General features: G+C 36.9%; 1 protein-coding gene across 9 annotated transcripts in view; it reads left to right on the forward strand.

Annotated features, from left to right (window-relative positions):
- LOC114651655 (transcription factor COE3-like) overlaps positions 1-19,624 on the forward strand; it is a 402,694-nt gene that overhangs the window by 254,874 nt on the left and 128,196 nt on the right. For all 9 annotated transcript variants that reach the window (XM_051928475.1, XM_051928473.1, XM_028801490.2 and 6 more), the window contains one exon: positions 18,946-19,027. In XM_051928475.1, coding sequence (XP_051784435.1) covers positions 18,946-19,027 — 82 coding nt within the window. The remainder of the gene's footprint in view (positions 1-18,945; positions 19,028-19,624) is intronic.

Genomic DNA, 19,624 nt, shown 5'->3' on the forward strand with positions numbered 1-19,624 from the left:
AGTCAAGTGAATGAAAATAATGTTCCCCGGGACTGTGGTGCAACCTATAAACAGGGCAAGTGCAAAACAGGTAAAGAACTAAACTGTGATGGTGATCATGGTTTGCAATGAACTGGAACTCCATTCAGAGTTGGTTCCTACTTTGTATCCAAGAGTGCCAGGTTAGGCACTGGTTCTCTAGTTTGATTCTCTGGATAAGTAAGTTAGAAAATAAATTAACGAGGTCTAATTATAATGTTCCCTGTCTGAGACTAAAGTGATTCAGTTACTTTAGCCTATCATAGTACAAGAAGTAAAACTTGATAGCTCCTCTCAGAATTTTCTCTAGTACTCATCTATGTCTTTTTTGTATTGTGGTGACCACAGTTGGCTACAGTGCCTAAGACTCAGTGTAGAGATTGAATATAATCACCCCTGGTTTGTAGGAACAGTTTTTAAAATACCGTATATTCTCACCCATGAGGAGAGTCTTAAACATGCGCTGAAAGAAGATAGGTTTGATGATCTAGCTATGATATACTTCACACTTTTATACCACAGTAGATCATGCACACATTTTTAGTACCTACTCTACAGTATATCTCACATGTACTTGAGGAGAGCCAGAGTCTTGCTGGTTTGCGATAGTCACGTTTTAAGTAAAGTTGAGTTATTTTATATTTGAAGACCAGTTTGTGGCAAGTGCTCCATACTCAGCACCCTCTACATCCCTGGAATGGACAAACAAGTTTGGAAATGAATGGATGGGGTGAGTGTTCCATGGCACACACCATTCCCAGGGGCAATATGTGTTTTTTAAGGATTTCTGACAAATAAGCTCTGGCAGGTGAAGCAACATGCTTGTTTCAGTGAGGACTGGACAGATCAATATTAAACATTGTATATTATACAACTTTTAGCATGTCTTCCTCTTTAAGAAATATGTAAATTTTTTTCAAAATATTCAGAATGCCTGCCACCTTATGATATTTTAATGCATCATGTAAAGAGTGCGTTCTACCACAACCAATCCATGTGAAAATAGGATACAGCTAAAGCTTATTGCAGATCCATCAGAAAATATAAAGGGATGTGGTGGACTGGCAGGGAAGATCAAAATACAAATTGTTTGTGGCGGATAAAAAAAATATCCAATAAAGATGGATTTTGTATCCTCCCACTGTCATATTATGATTGAATGTTTCATAGAATTAGTTGAAAATGATAGGGGCGCTAACAGTGATCAATAGGGGCTTTACAAAAGGATGTGAATCAAAAAGAAAATCTAATGACAAAGATTAAACCTTACAGAATTTCTCTGCATGAGTGTAATGAGAGGATTCACAGCATGGAGTCTAGGGCATATTTAAGAAAATTAGCAGTGCTGGGTATCTTCAAATGATGAAAATGAAAAGTAATAAAGAGTGCTGTGACAATAATTTGAGATGGGTCTACTTTTATGAATTTAGAGTAGGTATGGATGGTGTTTGGATGTGCAAATGAAAAGCCATTTTTTGCCATTTTCTTTTTTTTTTTTTGAATGTGACCCAAAAACCTTTTGAAATAAGGGCAAGTGTCCTAATGCACACCATGTTTAGTGGATAATCCAGGCCTGATTTAAATTGTTTTTCAAGTGCTGTTTCAATTGGGACACCATGCCAGGACTACAACAATGATAACACCATTCAGCTTTGGTGAGGTCTCTGGGAGTGCAAAGCCTGTCCCTAATCAGTAGCAGGCAATAAAGTGATCCCTGAGTAATGTTGAGCCCCATAAGTGTCACGGCGCCACATTAATTTATCTCCACGTCCCTTCCGGATGGGGACTTGTAAATCCTGACACTCTGTCTGCCACGCATTAGAGGATGACAGGGCCACCCATCCCTCTTGTAATTGATGACAGAATGGTGTAATGAGGTGAGGGCTTACAACGCATACTGTGGATCCCTCATTATCTGCTGCTGCTTAAAAAAAAAAAAAAAAAAAACTAATAATTTAGCTTAGGCTGAAGATGGTCATTAATTATTTATAATGTTTTAATAAGTTTTTGATGGGGAGGGATGTTGCTCTATAGCACTTCCTTCCTGCTGTGATTTTTTATTTTATATATTTATTTTCTCCCTTTTTTTAAGGTGCCTCTCGCTGCAATCTTTAGATCCTCCCGCAACCACCACCCTTTACTGAAACTAAGGTGTCCTTAATTTGCAGGCGCTGCTTCCAACCCCCAGCATCCAGATTTTATCCTTATCTGAAAAGCAGTCTCTCCAATTATAATGCTGTCTGTTGAATTACCTACAGTGGTATAAGGCTGTTCTGCCCTCACTCTACACCACATTATATCCTATTAAAATCACCTTGTACCTCATTATGACAAGCTAGCTACTCACATCTGCTACCCAAGGACAGCTCTGAAACAAAGTTAGTGATAGAAGAGGAAGAGAAAGCAAACATAAAGTAATGCCGCTATCTGAAACAGAGGCGACTTTCAGAGAGGTCACTGATTTATCGCTCATTGGGTCAAAGACCTTAAGCACATACTACTGTATTTGATTTTGCCTCTGCTCAGATGTTTTTAATATTGGTGAAACCAACTTTAAAATGTATTTCAAATGAAACATTTCCAATTATATATTTCTGTGCACTAATATTAAGCTTTCAGAAAATTATTATTATTAAAGCACATACAGGAGCGTGTTTTCCAGGCAATCTTTTTCATGGTCATGGATGCACCAGCACATCACAGGTCACACTGAAACACACCAAGCAAATGTAGAATTGTTATTGGTGACTCTTAAAAAAAAGTATCTTAAGGTGCCCACTAAAACAAATTAGCAAGTAATTAAACTGCTCTCAAAGCGATAAGTTCTGGCAAAGTTACCAATATGCCATTCTGTTCTTTCACTTTTTCATTTTCTAACCTTCAGTGGAGAGTTGAGGAGGACTGGGGCCTATTAGGGAAAAGAATGGAAATAAAACATATGCATATACAGTCACAGCTTGGAGTCACCAATTAACCTAACAACACATGTGTTTCTGTAATATTAGAGGAAAACGGGAGTACCTGGAGAAAAACTCCACACAGACACAGAAAAGCATGCAAGCTGAACAAAGGCAGTGCTTGGGCCAGGAGTAACACTCAGAACTTTGGAATTGTGAGGAAGAAGCAGTGAGAAACTTACTATAATAATAATAATAATAATAATTCATTACATTTATATAGCGCTTTTCTCAGTACTCAAAGCGCTATCCACACAGGGAGGAACCAGGAAGCGAACCCACAATCTTCCACAGTCTCCTTACTGCAAAGCAGCAGCACTACTATAGATAGATAGATAGATAGATAGATAGATAGATAGATAGATAGATAGATAGATAGATAGATAGATAGATAGATAGATAGATAGATAGATAGATAGATAGATAGATAGATAGATAGATAGATAGATAGATAGATAGATAGATAGATAGATAAGAAATTAGCACTGTGCTTATGACTTTCATTTTACATCATTTAATGAACCTGTTGATTTTAGTTTAGGGCTGAAATCTTGGCATCTGTCTCAATGCAGGAATGAGTACTTAATGGGGTACCAGTTCATTAGTGACTACACACCCACACTCACTAATACCAAGCTAATTTGAGTCATCAGATTTACATGATATGCATGTGTTACAGACATACTATAGAAGGAAAAACAGAGTGTCAGGAAAAATCCATGGGACCACAGATAGACATGCAAATGCACCATAGACGCTAACTAGGCTGGGGAATGAACCTTGTCAATCAGCGATGTGAGAAACAAACACTGATAACTATGCCTTCCAACATTATTAGTAGTAATATTTTTATATCTAATTAAGGAAAACACTTTAGTTCAGATACTGCCAAAATGCATGCATTACTTATTTATGCTTATGTAAGAAGACCTTAACAAAAGCTTCTTTTAGGTCTTCATAACACTTGATGGTAAACTTACTAGTTAATCTGGAGAATTCGTCAGCCTTATACTAAATATGTGATATTGAGAGAAATATGTCTCAGTTAAGCCACCTCAGATCACTCCAGTGTGAAGTTTTGTTACATAGAGATGAATAAACACTTTACTGACGCTTTGTAAATGTTATGAAGACCCAAAGAAGCCTTTGTTAAGGTCTTGTTACATAATAGTAAATGAGAAATAAATGCATTTTTGCAGTACCTAAACTAAAGTGTTATCTATTTAAGATTCACAGATGCTCTAACATATCCTTGCAGCACTAGACACATGACAAGAACCAATGATAAATGTGGTATCAATCCATCATTGGGCTATTATTATTCTTTTTTTTTCCCTCAGTTTGTATAAGTTACTTTTTACTGGGAATCCTCCAGGTTTCTTAGGTTTTATTATCAGATGCTCAGGACTATATGAGTATGTGTGCAGATATTTTTTGGAGAACTAGTCAAGCAGTTCTGAGTACTCTGATTATGACTGGAATCACGCAAGTCTTTGTAGTACATTTGTGTGAGATCTCATTCTTGAGGCCTTTGCATTTGTCGAGTTTTTATTTATTTTTGATTTATTATTTGCTGATGACGCAGTTGTGGTAGGCCTTATATCTACCAGAAAGAAGTGGCGAGTCTGTCACACTGGTATCAGGACAACAGTCTACAGTCCCGAATGTTAGCAAGGAGTTGATTTTGGACTTTGGAAGAAAACAGCAGAGGCACCACCACCACCTTGTGAGTAACAACACTCAGGTGGAGAGGGTGGGCAGTTTCAGATGCCTTGGTATCCACGTCACAGAGAACCTCACCTGGTCCAAGCATATTTGCACCTTGGTGAAGACTTCATGACAATGACTTTACCACCCCAGTCTGTCCTCGCAATTACTAAAGAACTTCTACACATCCACCGTTGAAAGTATCTTAACATGACAGGAAGTATTACCACCTGGTTTGGGAATAGCATATAACAGGACCATAAGCCTCTGCAGAGAGCTGAACACATCACTTGGTATGTATTCTCAAATATTATCACATCTATACCAGTCAATGTTGGACCAGGGCAAAGAAATGTACTGTATATGCGACACCAGCCACCCCAACAAAGGCCTATTTTCTGTGCTGCGGTCAGGTGAACGCTACTGCTACCTAAAATCCTGTTCCGAGCCACTAAGAAAGAGCTTCTTTCCACATGTCATCTGTACCTTAAAAGACGAAAGTATCTAGAGTTACATCATGCCCTCTTGTTAACTCTGTTACTTTAAGTTATTTAATGGGTTGTGACCCATAGTTTAAAAAACAGGGCACTAGAGCAAAGACAAATCATTTTTGAAATTAAAACAAGGTTAGAAAAAAAGAAAACACAAGAGACCATGAGGAAGACTAGGATTTTTGTTTCCTAAAACTTATTATGATCAAGCAGCAATTAACAATAATGCATGGATTTGTTTGTAGAGGTAATGGATTTTAGCTGTTTAATCACATGAACTATAGCCTAGCACAGCGGTTCTCAAACTGTGGGGCAGCAAAAAATATAGGAATAAATTTTATTAGGGTTTCAAAAAAATATTAGGGGGGGCGTGATTAAAACTGTTATGAAAACTCGGGTCGCAAATACTTTAAGGTTGAGAAACGCTGGCCTAGCATGTAAAATGTCGCAAAGAATTTGCATCACTGAATGAAAAACCATCACAAGGTATTACTGATGCTGGAAAAAACAGTTTATGTATCTGATGTAATAATACAGACATTGTTTTGACCCGAAATGTAAGCAAATGAAACCTTTTTCTAATTAGAAATTATGATCTCCATTTTTGTGAGTTCATTCTGCAAGACAAGCTCATTCACAAACTCATACTTTAGTCCACTGAAAAGGTAGCATCCTTACTTTGCTATCTAGTGCATGGGAGATATTGTTCTTCCCTCTAGCAAAGATGTGCCTGATCTCTCAAGTGATTTGTTGTTTCTATGTAAGTGGAAGCAACCTTCTTAGAGCAGAAATTCTAATACGTTTGTCCTTAAGTATTTAAATAATTAAGTCATAAAGAAAGCTTTCAAAAACCATCAAAGCTTTTCAAGGAAAGGAGAAAAAGAAGACAAGCTAAAGCACTTGTGGACATCAAAGAGCAGCACAGGTGAAGAGGAGATTCTGGGCACTGGAAAGTGACAGAGTGAGTTTTAAAGGGTTTACCTTCAGGCAAATAGCATTTTGGTGTTTTTACAAAAGCTTCTAAAGCTTTTTTTGTCTTATTTAATTGTCCAAAATCCATCATTTTCACGTGAATTTCTCTGAAGAGTTCCTTTAGAAGCATTCGGGCCTCTGTCCCACTAAGGGTCATGATGTGATCATTGATTGGAAAACGTCTTCTATGTACTGCAAGAAGGACAAGTAAGTCAGTTATAAATCACATTCAATTTTATCACATGCTGACATAATTTCTACTCAAGGCTATTCTTTTTTTTTTGGGAGAAAAAAAAGGTTTTCTGGAGAACAGAATCTTCTTTTTCTTCTTTCGGCTATTCCCGTTAGGGGTTGCCACAGCGGATCATCTTCTTCCATATCTTTTTGTCCTATGCATCTTGTTCTGTCACACCCATCACCTGAATGTCCTCTCTCACCACATCCATAAACCTTCTCTTAGGCCTTCCTCTTAACAGAATGATGGGTGGAAATATCAAATGATGGTAAATTAAAGTGAGTACAGAAACAAAGATAGGAAGATGGACAGGAAACTTATAATGCAAGTCTAAGGACTAAAAGGATTATAATGGCCCGGTAAACCTAGAGAGATCTTGCCCATTAGGGTCAGATGTGGCTAAATAGATAATATGACAGTAACAAAGCTCCACTAGAGGAGTTACCTTTTCGTTGCACTTGATCAGTGGTATAAGGATCGCATGATCCTGAGGAACAAAACTTTCATTGTGACCTGCAATTGCTCTTTCTGTTCGATCTTGAGGCGCAATACTTTCATTTTGTACTTCATGACTTGCTGTTGCCTTTCCTGTTCCTCTTTGTCTTGAATAGTAATCAAGCTGATTACCTCAGAAGAACACAATGTTCCCTTTCACTGCAACACTGTTATTTTTACTATTTTAAGTAAAAAAAAATTAGTATTATCTAAAAAGTGTTCAGTCTTCCTTTAGTTCATCCCGTAATTTGTGCTCAATTTGTGTTCATTTTTTTTATGCCTAACCACTGCAGTATTTGTCTTAATCATGAGTCGAGCTAGCACATGTACTGTACATCAGATGTTAATGGTCATTCCTCAGCAGATAAGGAAGGATTTTTTTCCTGTATATGGTACTTGTAAAACAACATTTCATTAGCAAGACATTTGAGGCTTTCTGTGAAACTTGAATCTGCGGAATTTTCCTGCACTTTAATGTGCATCAGAAAATTATTTCTTGCAGGGGCAATTGAATCCTTAAGTAAGGCAGAGTGAGCAATTTAAAAAAATAAATAAAAAAAATGATTTTGCCATTGAAATGAATTATGAGAGTTTTTCAAGGATGGGGGAGGAATGGACACAATATGTATTTTGTTCATTATTTTAATATGTATTTTAAATTTTTCCAGTTATCCTCATGAAAAAAAGACTTCTACTTCATTTAGATCAAATATGAATCGAAATTTGCTGCTTTTAAGTTTACCCATATTTAAATTCCTATTTTAACCATTTTTCATCCATTATCCAACCCGCTATACCCTAACTACAGGGGTCTGCTGGAGCCAATCCCAGCCAACACAGGGCACAAGGCAAGAAACAAACATCCAGGCAGGGCGCCAGCCCACCGCAGGGCGCACACACACACCAAGCACACACTAGGGACAATTTAGGATCGCCAATGCACCTAACCTGCATGTCTTTGGACCGTGGGAGGAAACTGGAGTACCCAGAGGAAACCCACGCAGACATGGGGAGAACATGCAAACTCCACGCAGGGAGGACCCGGAAAGAGAACCCGGGTCTCCTAACTGCGAGGCAGCAGCGCTACCCACTGCACCACCGTGTAACCATTTTTCAATTCATTTTTAGAGTGTTTATGTCCAATAAATAACACTTACAAATATTCTTGCAGATTTCAATAAAAAAAAATAAGCAGGTCACTTTCTTTATAAGCCATTAATATATTATTAAAAGGCCTTTGCGATATGCATTGATACATAGCTTTGCAGTAAGCTCTTATTGCTACTTTGTTTAAAATGTTCACTATATCCACTCATCCATCCATATTTTTTTCAACATGGAATTAACTGTTTGAGGATTAGAGACAAAAGTAACCCAGAGCAGGGGGTCAGCCTAGCACAAAACTGTACAAAACTGCAGTATCAAGTAAAATGACTATGTACAAATTGAGACTCTTTTGCCAAAGCTATGAATTGTTTGTTGTTTTGCATTGCATTATTTCTTGAATACATTGCCTAGCTGCTAATGACTAATTTAAATACTAACAACGCCGTTGATAATCATATTTCTTTATTCAGGAGCTGTTTCAAAAATATCTGAAAAATAATTCATTCCATTGGAACATAACCTTTAAAATAATATTGAAAAGGAAAAATACACCTTTCAATTTTTTAAGAAATGATGGACCTATTGTTTGTATGATTTCATTTTATTTATCACATTATTGATTGTTGAACATCTTAATTATTCATTTCAATACTTAAATGCCCATACATTATGTACAAGGCTCTGTTTTATGATCCCAAGATGCCCTTCTTGTAGTCTGATGATTGTGCTATTGAGCGTCTTATTTTCTGATTATTTATTGCCATGCTGAATGGGAGAGGGTCTTTTTAATTTTGGCAGTATACAAATGTTTGCCTTTTTCAGATATCTTTATAACTAGCCCTACCATTTTTCCCAAAATGACTCTTGGCAATGGTCCTACTAATATTCAAAAGCATTTGGCTATTAAAGTGATTGTATTTAAACTAACTAAGCATATATATTAATTCAATATACATCATATAGCAATGCAGTCTGCAACATGTAATGCACAGTATATCTGGTAATGTGCCATGTAGAAACTACAAGCACATTTGGTATTCTTCCATTAATTAGTTAATTATATATATACAGTATATATATATATATATATATATATATATATTTGTTGTCCGATTTTTATTAAAATACAAAATAAACACCTTAAAGGGGAACATAAGTCATTCTGACTGGAGTTACAATAAAGTAAAACCCCATGCTCGGGACCCACACTACAACCCCTTAGCACAAACCAACCCAACCCTGCTACAAAAAAAAATGAATTGCGGCAACAAAAGAATATATATATATATATATATATATATATATATATATATATATATATATATATATATATATATATATATATATATACATATATTGTAAAACAGGAGACAAGACAAGATAAAGACCTGGGGCACCTTGAAAGTAAACCCATATCATTGATGGAAAAAAATGTCAAAACAGTTGGAAATAATAATAATAAGGTCTTTTGCAGACAGTTGTTAAATAATGACTGGCACAAAATGTCAGTGGAGCCAGACTGGAAAGGGTGGGGCCAATGGTCCATGACTGCCAGTTGTCTAATCTGTAGGGAAGAAAGGAAGAGAGGCATTAGGCAACAGTGCCAAGTCTCGACTCAGATAAGCCTTTAAGTTTTATCTCAAGCACAAGTGTGTGACAATATACACATATATACTGTACATAATATAAAGTTATTGAATATCGTAAAAAGATACCTTAAATTTTAGATACATAAACTTTTATGTAAAAAATGCCCATTGCGTGTTTGCAAAATGTTTTATTATGTGATAACAGTCAAAAATATCTGTAGAATAAATATCAGGCATAAAAATAATACATTGTAATATACTGCACTGTAAATAAGGAAAATTGCCTAAAGAAATAGTTAAAAAACAGATTGGACAATTATTTTCTGCAGTATTTAGTTCATATTCACAAATCATTCATAATTCATACAATTCTATTAACATATGTACTGATTTTCAGTTTTTTTTTTAATGTCCAGCAGTCAAAGGGCACTATGGGAAAGATACTTGTATTTAGGTGCATTCAAAAAATGCTGAAAATTGATTTCATTTTTCCAAGTATTTACTTATGGCTTGAATTTACACAATATTTCCCAAAATATCAATAAAAGTTCAAACAAAATCTTTTTTTCTGCTACTGCATAGATTATGGGATAAGGACCCTTTTCAGATTATATAATGGGAGGTAAAGAAGCTGGTTTGAAACCCATCTTCCTCATTTTCATCATGCCACACGTCATAAAATCTGGTCATAGCCTAACACGCAATCTGCAAGAACTGCATGTGTTCAAAACTCGAAACAGTTCTCTTTTTGAGAAGTAATGTTTCGTCAGTGTCTTTTTTGTCAACAGTTGTCAGCCTAATAACGTTTTGTCCTATCCGTATATACATATGTGGATGTTCCTTGTAGCGAATCAGACACTACTCACTATTGCAGTGTATACAAATGTTAGCTCCTCTCACCTCTGTTTTATTTATTTTTTTTGCATGTGTACATGTGAATGGACGCGAGTACAATAATTCTATGCCCGCTTCTTAGGGCAGTAACGCAGGTTTTGTAATACATTCTATTTACTATACTGTATACTATTAGGCATTCATCTTCTCTGCCCAAAAATATTCTGACTTGCTTCCTAATGACATAAATCTGCTCATCCTAATGGGGGGTTCTCTTGGGCCAATTAACAAGACCAGGAACCATACTATGCAGATCTTTGCCTCTATTTGGTCCCTCACTTAAAACATCCAATACCAGAAACTGTTCCTAGGGTTAGAGCTTTGTGTTGTGTTCTGTAAATCCCAACAACAACTTTATAACCTAATTGCACTATAAACAGATGTGACACGTCTCCAGTGCTATTTTATCTCAATGCCAAAAAAAACATTTCTAGACAACCTATTGTACATACAAGGGCCTCCTTGGAGCTGTCTGTGCCCCATGTGAACCATCTTTTTGTCAACAACCAAAACAGACCTTAAACACAGCACCACTTCTTGTCATTTCTCGACCTTTTTCCTTCTGATATTTACCCCAAAACTTAAAGTATACTTTTGTTTGTTTGTTTTTTATTGTTTTTAGCTTAGCTATTATTTACAAAAAGAAGTGATGCATCAAAATTCGTGTTAGGTCAAGAATTTATGCTGAGCCAATAAAAAGTTACACTGCCCCTATAATGAAGAAACTGATAAAGAAGTGTGTATGAAGTGGAAAGAAGAAGTGGCACGGCAACAATGACTTATAAAAAGCTGGAAACATACAAGGGTCATCACAGAGATTTTCACCAAAACAAAGCTGAAAGCTGTATTGATCACAGCCTGCTGTTGCAGAGAGCAATTGTTATGTCACTTGATTGCCTCCTTTTAGCTTTTCCTCCAAGACGGGCAGCTTGAGATTCAACATTTTTTTAGCTGCTGTATAAGAAGGCACCTTTCTAAGTTCCACAATTGTGTATAGAATAGGGTGCACACACTTCCTACTATCAGCTTGTCACACATTCTGGATGTGATTTGTTTTTTCCTAAATATTGATGAGTAATCTTATTTGGATGACCTGTGCCTAAAGAATTTCAGTCAAGGAAATGTAATCTACATTACAGAAAGTGAAAAAAAGGCATAGTGACTCATAGCGATACTGTCAAAGATAACGTCTTCTCTTAAAAGTGGGCATCATCTTCAACATGGATCATATCCATGAGTTCTTGAGGTCCCTGCCTGTCTAAGTGCATGCATCATCATATCAAAGAGATGCTTTCATAGCGCACACTGACACAAAATTGATGCTCAAATTGCAGTGATTTCTCTGCCGAATGCAGGAGTGCATAATGGCTCCATTGTTTGCTTACTGCAGTCGTTGCACCATTTCTTGGCTTTTAGAGCAATTAGAGATGATTGAGTGCATATAAAATTTTCTATGTAAATGCGTGATCTTTTTTTTTTTTATTATTATTACTTTTTTTTGTAACATCTAGGAAATCAAATATTATCATAAATTCTGAATGGTTGTAAGCTTTTAGAATTAAATGCTGCTCTGATCATTGAAAAAAAAAACCTGACACTAAAGTCGGCAGATGAAAGTCTTTTGATGTAAAGTGGGCACCTCAGCAGTGCTGTTGAGTTTATTGTTCATTTGTAAGGACCATGGCTTGAGTTTAAACTATAATCTGATGTTCTGGTTTTCCATCAGATCTATCCAGGTTTATTTGCCTTTTTTTTTGGTTTTAAGTGCTGTTTTTGATCCAGAGAACTCAATTTTCTTGATTGCGTTATAATCCCACAGTCAATAATGGGTTATGGGGATTTTACTTTTTTGTCTTCTCAAAAGAAATGCAAGACAGCTAATCTGCTTTCTCTTGCCTTTTTTCCTCTCGTGGACAACACATTTTAAGTAGATAAGGTAGAGGCAGGAAACACCACTGACGAAATTCTGCTGAGGAAGTACTGAATCTTTTGGCGACTTAGCCTGGAAAAGGAATCTTCCATTTGACTCGATTATTCAATGAAGTGCATTTCAATCAACTGCTTTGGAATGAATATGACTTGCCTAAATGGGCTACTTCAGTGTTTCTCAGCTCTTAAGCAGTGTGACCATAGAGCATGTCACTCATCCTGGCGAGAAGGATCACAAAGCACATAATCAATCCATGTAGTCTGAAAGAGCAAAAGAGAATCCGTCATCGTTTAAAAGCATTTAATTGTAAGCGGATGGCTGAAGGTGTGGCATATGGTCAGTGGTGGTCTGAAAGTAAGCGTGCGTTGATGATTTCAGACTGAAAAGCATCTGGTTATCTCACCCTGAAGCTTCATTTTGCTAAACGGCCGCTTTGTTCTGCTTTTGCTGAAATGGGCTATACAAAAGCCTAGTAAGCGAGCCAGCCTCCCCTTTCTCTTTAATAAACACAACATTACTTTAGGATCAGACCATGGCTCCGGTTACAAGCCCTTAGCTTCAACTGTGTTTTAATTTAATCCTTATTGATCCATCCCTCTCTCTCCCCTCCTTCCAAGGTTTCCAATATCAAGTGAATTGGAATCCAGGGCCGGGTTCCCCATATTATTGTTACTCTACTGCCATGAAGTACTTTAGCCGCCTGCTTTACAGGGCAGATCAAATATCAATCAATAGCAGAAAAGGAGTGGAGCTGATTTTTTTTCTTTTTTTCAATGTAATAATAATAGATCATTCATAGTTTTAAAGCTATACGGTACTTTTTTTAAATTTGCGTTCGTTTTCATGTATAGGCAAAATGTTGACAAATTACACTTTAATGGTAAGATCTTAATGCTTCAAATAATAAAGGGTTATTGGCTTAATTTCTTCTGAAATAAGTAAGAGCAAAGGATAAAGACAACATCAGCTTCTGGGAAATAAAAATGGCAAGCAGAAATTCTTCTAATGAGAAAGGCAGTGTGGAAGTGGAGGCTGTAGAAACATTCTGGAAATTCCCAAAACTTTCATGGCATTTATTTGTTCACACTTTACAGAATGACCTGTTAGTTTCTAACATTAAGTCAGACTAGATTATGATTTTGTTTTTGTCTTTTCGTTACAATATCTTTGAGTGATAAGGATGGACTGAAAACATGAAGAAAGCATAAAGATGAAGTTAGTTGCATATTTGCAAGTGACTCCTTTTCATATAGTGCTACAGTGAGTGTAAGAAAATCAATATTTGAAAAATATATTTTGATTTTGGCCATTAGCCTTGGTAAATATGTCTAAAGAGAAACATTTTGAGTTTCAAATCAAGAGAAACTTTCCAGACCCGTAGTGAGTATGCTTTCAAGTTTATTAGCAAACATGAAATATTCCCAGATCTTCAGCATAGTGTACCGTATATCGAGTAATTATATGTCTATAGTTAAGTCAGCTTGGGATACTTTTCTGCTTAATTGTTTTTAACAACACACATTCCACATATACATTTCTGATGTGTTTTTCTTGCCACAACTAAGGTTTACTTATAAAACTCCATGGGAAAAAAGCCAATCGGTTTTACCACCACCTGAATGCATTGCCTCCATTGCTCATGGGTTTAAATTGAACTGCACACAGCAGTACCCAGTATAAGGTAGCCTTCACTGTTTGCTCAGTGGTTCAGGTCGAGAGGAGTGTCTCTTATTTAAGTGTCCACCCATTTTCCAGATAGCAAACATCTGAAAACTAATAAGTAAATACATTTATAGCTTCTCACCTCTCACTCTGTCCTCGGTCAAAAACCAGTGTCTACATTAGATGCGATGCTATGTAAGGCATCATATTGCCCACTGTCAGTTAAGTCAGTGTGACTTGGAGATGTTTCTCCCACTCCTTCAAAGTCATGGAACTCAGTTTTAAAAAAAATATATCTCATTTGTTTCAAAGAATTTTAATCATCAACAAACTCAATTTAAAGCTGTCTACTGATTAGATGTTACCCCCATAAACTAAATGCTTGGAGACTGTCATCTGACCCAAGTTGTCACTTTTGTTCCCTGAAGTTTTAGACATATATTTTGGGAATGCCCTTCTGTGTTTAGCCTTAGGTCTAGAATATCTGATTTTCTTACTTCTATGCTCTCTTTCAGCATCCCTTTGCTTCCCTGCATTTTCCTACTTCTAGACTTCTCCTCATTTCATTTATCGGTTATCTATCAGAGGCTATTTGCATTAGGGACAATCACCGCCAAAACTGCCCTTGCCTCTCTCTGGAAATCTCCCGATTTTTTTCTTTTTCTGTCTGGACGTCTCCCTTTCTTAATCTGATCCTTTTGGATCCTTTTTTGCCATCTGGCTCTTATACTGATAAATGGATAGATATGGTACAGCTGGTCTGAACATGGAGGTACCCAAGTCTTGGCTGCAGACCTAATCCATAGCTCTTCTTCTCTTTAATGGGGTTGACGCTGTGCTATTCCCTCGCTTGCTAGTCCTCATGGGCACCTTTATTATTTTATTGCTGTTATTAATTTTAATGTAGCAGGGTTGGACTGAGTTGGTTCGAGTTATGGAGTGGTAGGACAGGAGGTGGGTGCTGAGCAAGGGGTTTTTAGCTTATTTTAATTCCCGTCAGAATGGCTTCTGTTCCCCTTTAAAGTGTTTGCTTTGTATTTCAATAAAAATTTGATCACAAAGCAATTGTGATTTACCTCTATCGACTTTTCACCTTGTGGAAGATTTTTATAAGTCATCGCCTATGACAATTCCAGTAATTATACAAGTTCTTCCCCTAAAAATACTGGGACAGTATAACATTATTTCAGTCGAACAATTCAAACTTTAATCAGTTGCCTCGTTTTTGAATAGACTGCCCCATCTCACTACTGCTATTTTGTACAAATTGTATTTAATAATTCTTAGGAAACTTTATATACACTTTTTTCTTAATGCTTATGTGCTAATGTTAAAAAATAGCCTGCGATAATATGTGTGTGTTACTTGTGTAACCATCTGGAGCTATGATTTCTTTCCAACTTGCTACAGCTAAGATTACCTTTGTTACATTGTCTCCCGTTTTAATTTATCATATAGTAATCTTTTGACCTCCTTCTGTTCAGTCAAATCTAAACGGCTTCAGTTTTCTAGCTATTTTCAAATTCCTAAGCAACCCATCAATGATCCGTTTATAAATATCCTTTTATACTCACTTTAAAAAATTTGTGTGTTCCAATTTCCCACATGTTCACGTTTATAACCCTGCTTCTGGAGAAAATGCATAATAATAAGATTATTTTAGCAATATTAATGTCAAAGTTTTTTTAAAGAGTAAAAAAGAATTCAACATTTTACACAAATTAAAAAATCTGCAATTTTAAAACTGCATAATGTACATTGAAATTATATTAAAACAACTCACTGGTTTAAATCTTGCCAGCTGTAATATACTTACTTGTTTTTCAAGTTTCTGTTGGAGTGTGAAAAATTATCTTGTTCGCTGTCAGTTTACCAAGTTTAGTAATTCCCCTTTAAGAGAAATCTAACGTGGTTTATTGCCTCCTATTTAAGAAAAAGAGAAAAGCAACAATACTTTATTAATTAAAAACCTTTGACTTCGATGTCGTAGACTGTCTTGACAATTGATAAGTGTCATGTCCTGCCCTGAGGAGCTTGTTTCCTGTCTGTCTTTTATGGTGCCTCAGGGGTTAACTATCCTAGGGCTCCTAGCGTCTTGTTTGCTGTCCATCTATTTTTCCTGGAATAGGCACTTCAAGTCAGGTCCATAGCTGCGGCAACTTATTGTCAGTACCGATGACATTTCCAAATAATTGGCCATTAGCCTACCCAGAATGCATCATGCTACTGGCCGGTGCTAGTTTGTGTGCATATTTACCCATCAGCCAAACCAGAACTACAGCGAGATGGAGGTAGCAGCAACATTGTGCTGGACAGGTTGGGCATAGTCCACAGAGCTAATAGCACGGGCTGTTTAACAAACGCAAATATCAGGCTGTGTCAGAAATACATGAAATCCAGGCGGTCAGTAGGAAACAATTAACCTTTGTATCTCAGGAAATCTGTCCATCCAATTTTGAACGGATACACATATTTTACTTGTTGTTATGGATGACAGTTAGCTTTTTCTTTGTTTGTCAAAAATGATATGATGCATTAGAGAGTTGAACTTTTAAAATTTAATGAATGACTCCTCCACCAGGGTACTTTTAAAATACCAAACAAATTATGTTGTCACTTTCCTTTTCATGCTGTGTTTTACTTCATACAACCAATTATAGAAAACTGTGTTTTAAAATCAACTACTTTAAAACATTTAATAATAATAATGTACTTATGAGTGCTACTCAAATGAAGATTTTTACTTTAAATAATGTGACCTTCTGGAGTCATGCTACTGAATTTGAAATATCTCTGCTATTTAGTGTTACAGTTTCATTCTGTAATTTATTTTCTTAAAACTGAATAACTGCTGGGCGGCACGGTGGCGTAGTGGGTAGCGCTGCTGCCTCGCAGTTGGGAGATCTGGGGACCTGGGTTCACTTCCCGGGTCCTCCCTGCGTGGAGTTTGCATGTTCTCCCCGTGTCTGCGTGGGTTTCCTCCGGGCGCTCCGGTTTCCTCCCACAGTCCAAAGACATGCAGGTTGGGTGGATTGGCGGTTCTAAATTGGCCCTAGTGTGTGCTTGGTGTGTGTGTGTGTTTGTGTGTGTCCTGCGGTGGGTTGGCACCCTGCCCAGGATTGGTTCCCTGCCTTGTGCCCTGTGTTGGCTGGGATTGGCTCCAGCAGACCCCCGTGACCCTGTGTTCGGATTCAGCGGGTTGGAAAATGGATGGATGGATGGATGAATAACTGCTCCTTTAAAAAAGGAGGTAGGTGTATTAGTGTCGTGGTGGGACTGTAAGTGTGGAAACGTCATTGTTGGACTGGCATTTTCATTGCAGAAATAGCAATAAACAAGTAACAATAATAAGAAAACAAAATACTATAACAGCAAAAATAACAGAAAAACAATTACAACTGTGAACCAGCAGAACTCACATTCTACAGTCAATCATCCGCACTGCTGACACCTCTGGTGCATAGAGCTAATGAGCTTCTGAATCTGTAGAAGGTCTTGACCATGTTGTTGGTCATTAGCAGGCAGAGGGTCATACCAGCAGTCCAGGACTTCCCAAAAATGTCCTGTGGGTTTAAGCTCAAGAGAGAAAGGACACCATTAGAGCATCTAAATATCAGCATTTGTGACCCTTAGGACAGTTTTGACCACTGCAACTGTATGTAGCCAAGCATTGTCCTGCTGTAGAGTCAGACGTCTAACACATGTACAGAATCAGACAGGTCAACCAGCACCATAGACCCTGTCTATCTCTGTTACGTCACTGATGCATGCATTTAATCTGCCAGCAGTTTCAGAAGCAGTACTGACAGAAGATCTGAAAAGACCTCTCTGAATGACCATTCAGATGTGTTGGTTCTAATCTGGTTTCATCACTCAAGAGCAACCATATCTTAAATAGTTATCTATCTTACCAGCCTCTTTAAACTTTGACTGCAACCAAGACTCAGTGGACGGGCCTAATCGACACTGTCTGGTAATACTGACATATGACATGCCTAACTGCAACATGTCAATGACCATCTCCTTAGCTTCCGATTAAATTCAGTGTGGTCTTTCTTTTGTGGTGATGTAACTTTTGAATAAAGGCATTATTCCACCTGGACTTTGTTGGGTAAAAATCCACCTAATGAGCTTTTATGCGTTGGGGAAGTTGCAATGTCTTGCTTCATAAGTGAAAAAGAAATACATAAGAAATACATAAGCTAGGAATCATGGTCATTAACTATTGTAAACATTTATCTGCATAAAAACGAAGACCAAAAAAATACTTCTCATCCAGCGATCCATTATTAACTTGTTTTGCAGTAGAAACAAACCCAGGATAGGATGCATGAAAAAGCAAGAAAAAAGAACAATACTTAGAGTTTAATCAGTTTCAAAGGGTGGGCGGTTATGGCCAACTTTCAAATGCATATTTTACCTATTGATACAATAGCCAGAACCGTAATAATAATTTTACAAACATTAAGTAGTTACTTAAGAAAAGAAGGCTTACCTACTGTATCTTGACTCAAAATCTGAGTGCTTGCCATGACAGGGGCATTTATTATATATAAGTACTTTCAACTATCTGCAAATGCTTTATATTACAAAGTACAATCTAAAGCTTTTTCTTTGAAAGCTGACACCTATAGCGTATTTTCTGTCTTTACATTTTCTGCAGTTGATTAAATACACATGCACAGTATTGTCTCAAAAATGTCAACCAACCAGTCAGATATCATCATTTTGGGTCTTTTATTGCAGTAAATGTTTTTCTATAACTCTTCTCTCTCTTTATACTGTATGTTCACTATTAGCATGCAAAATTCCACAGATGTTTTTTTTTTATTTCTCAACAGCTTTTTAATAATTGCATGAATAAGTAATTTTATGTTTTGTCTTTCAGATTCTTTCTCAAATTCTTCCTCAAGTGCAATCAAAACTGTTTGAAAAATGCAGGGAATCCAAGAGACATGAGACGGTTTCAGGTAATGATTTCTTCCGATTTTTGTTTTCCTATATTTTGCATTATGCTATTAAAATTTATTTATAGATGTTTGTTTTTGAGCAAGTAGAAATGTTTACATGGACACATCTATCTATCTATCTATCTATCTATCTATCTATCTATCTATCTATCTATCTATCTATCTATCTATCTATCTACTGTACACATATGCTTTATACATTGTCAGGTATGTATATATATTACCTGAGAAACACAGAGCAGAAAAACAAAACAAGTGATTAAGGGCACAAAGCCACAGTATAGGCTATAACCCTACAAGTTTTCCAATGCCTGGAATTCATATTCAGATCACTCAGGACCTCTGTGTAGTATAAGGCTTGAGTGCAAATGATACACCTCCTTCCAGGGATGACCCTATTCATACAACTCCAACAAGAAGGGGTGGGGCCTTCTCTGTGTACCCTGGGGGGCATTAGATGTCCTCATTAGGCATTTTCTTGAAGCTGCAGGTGGAACAGAAAAAAACAGCCACAGCGCCCCTTCTCTTTCTAGCGCAGTATCACTTACCTCAATGAAGCCAAGAAGGTGATCCCCTGGCACACATGCACAGAAAGCT

Source organism: Erpetoichthys calabaricus, chromosome 5 (genome assembly GCF_900747795.2).
Source record: "Erpetoichthys calabaricus chromosome 5, fErpCal1.3, whole genome shotgun sequence".
NCBI lineage: Eukaryota > Metazoa > Chordata > Cladistia > Polypteriformes > Polypteridae > Erpetoichthys > Erpetoichthys calabaricus.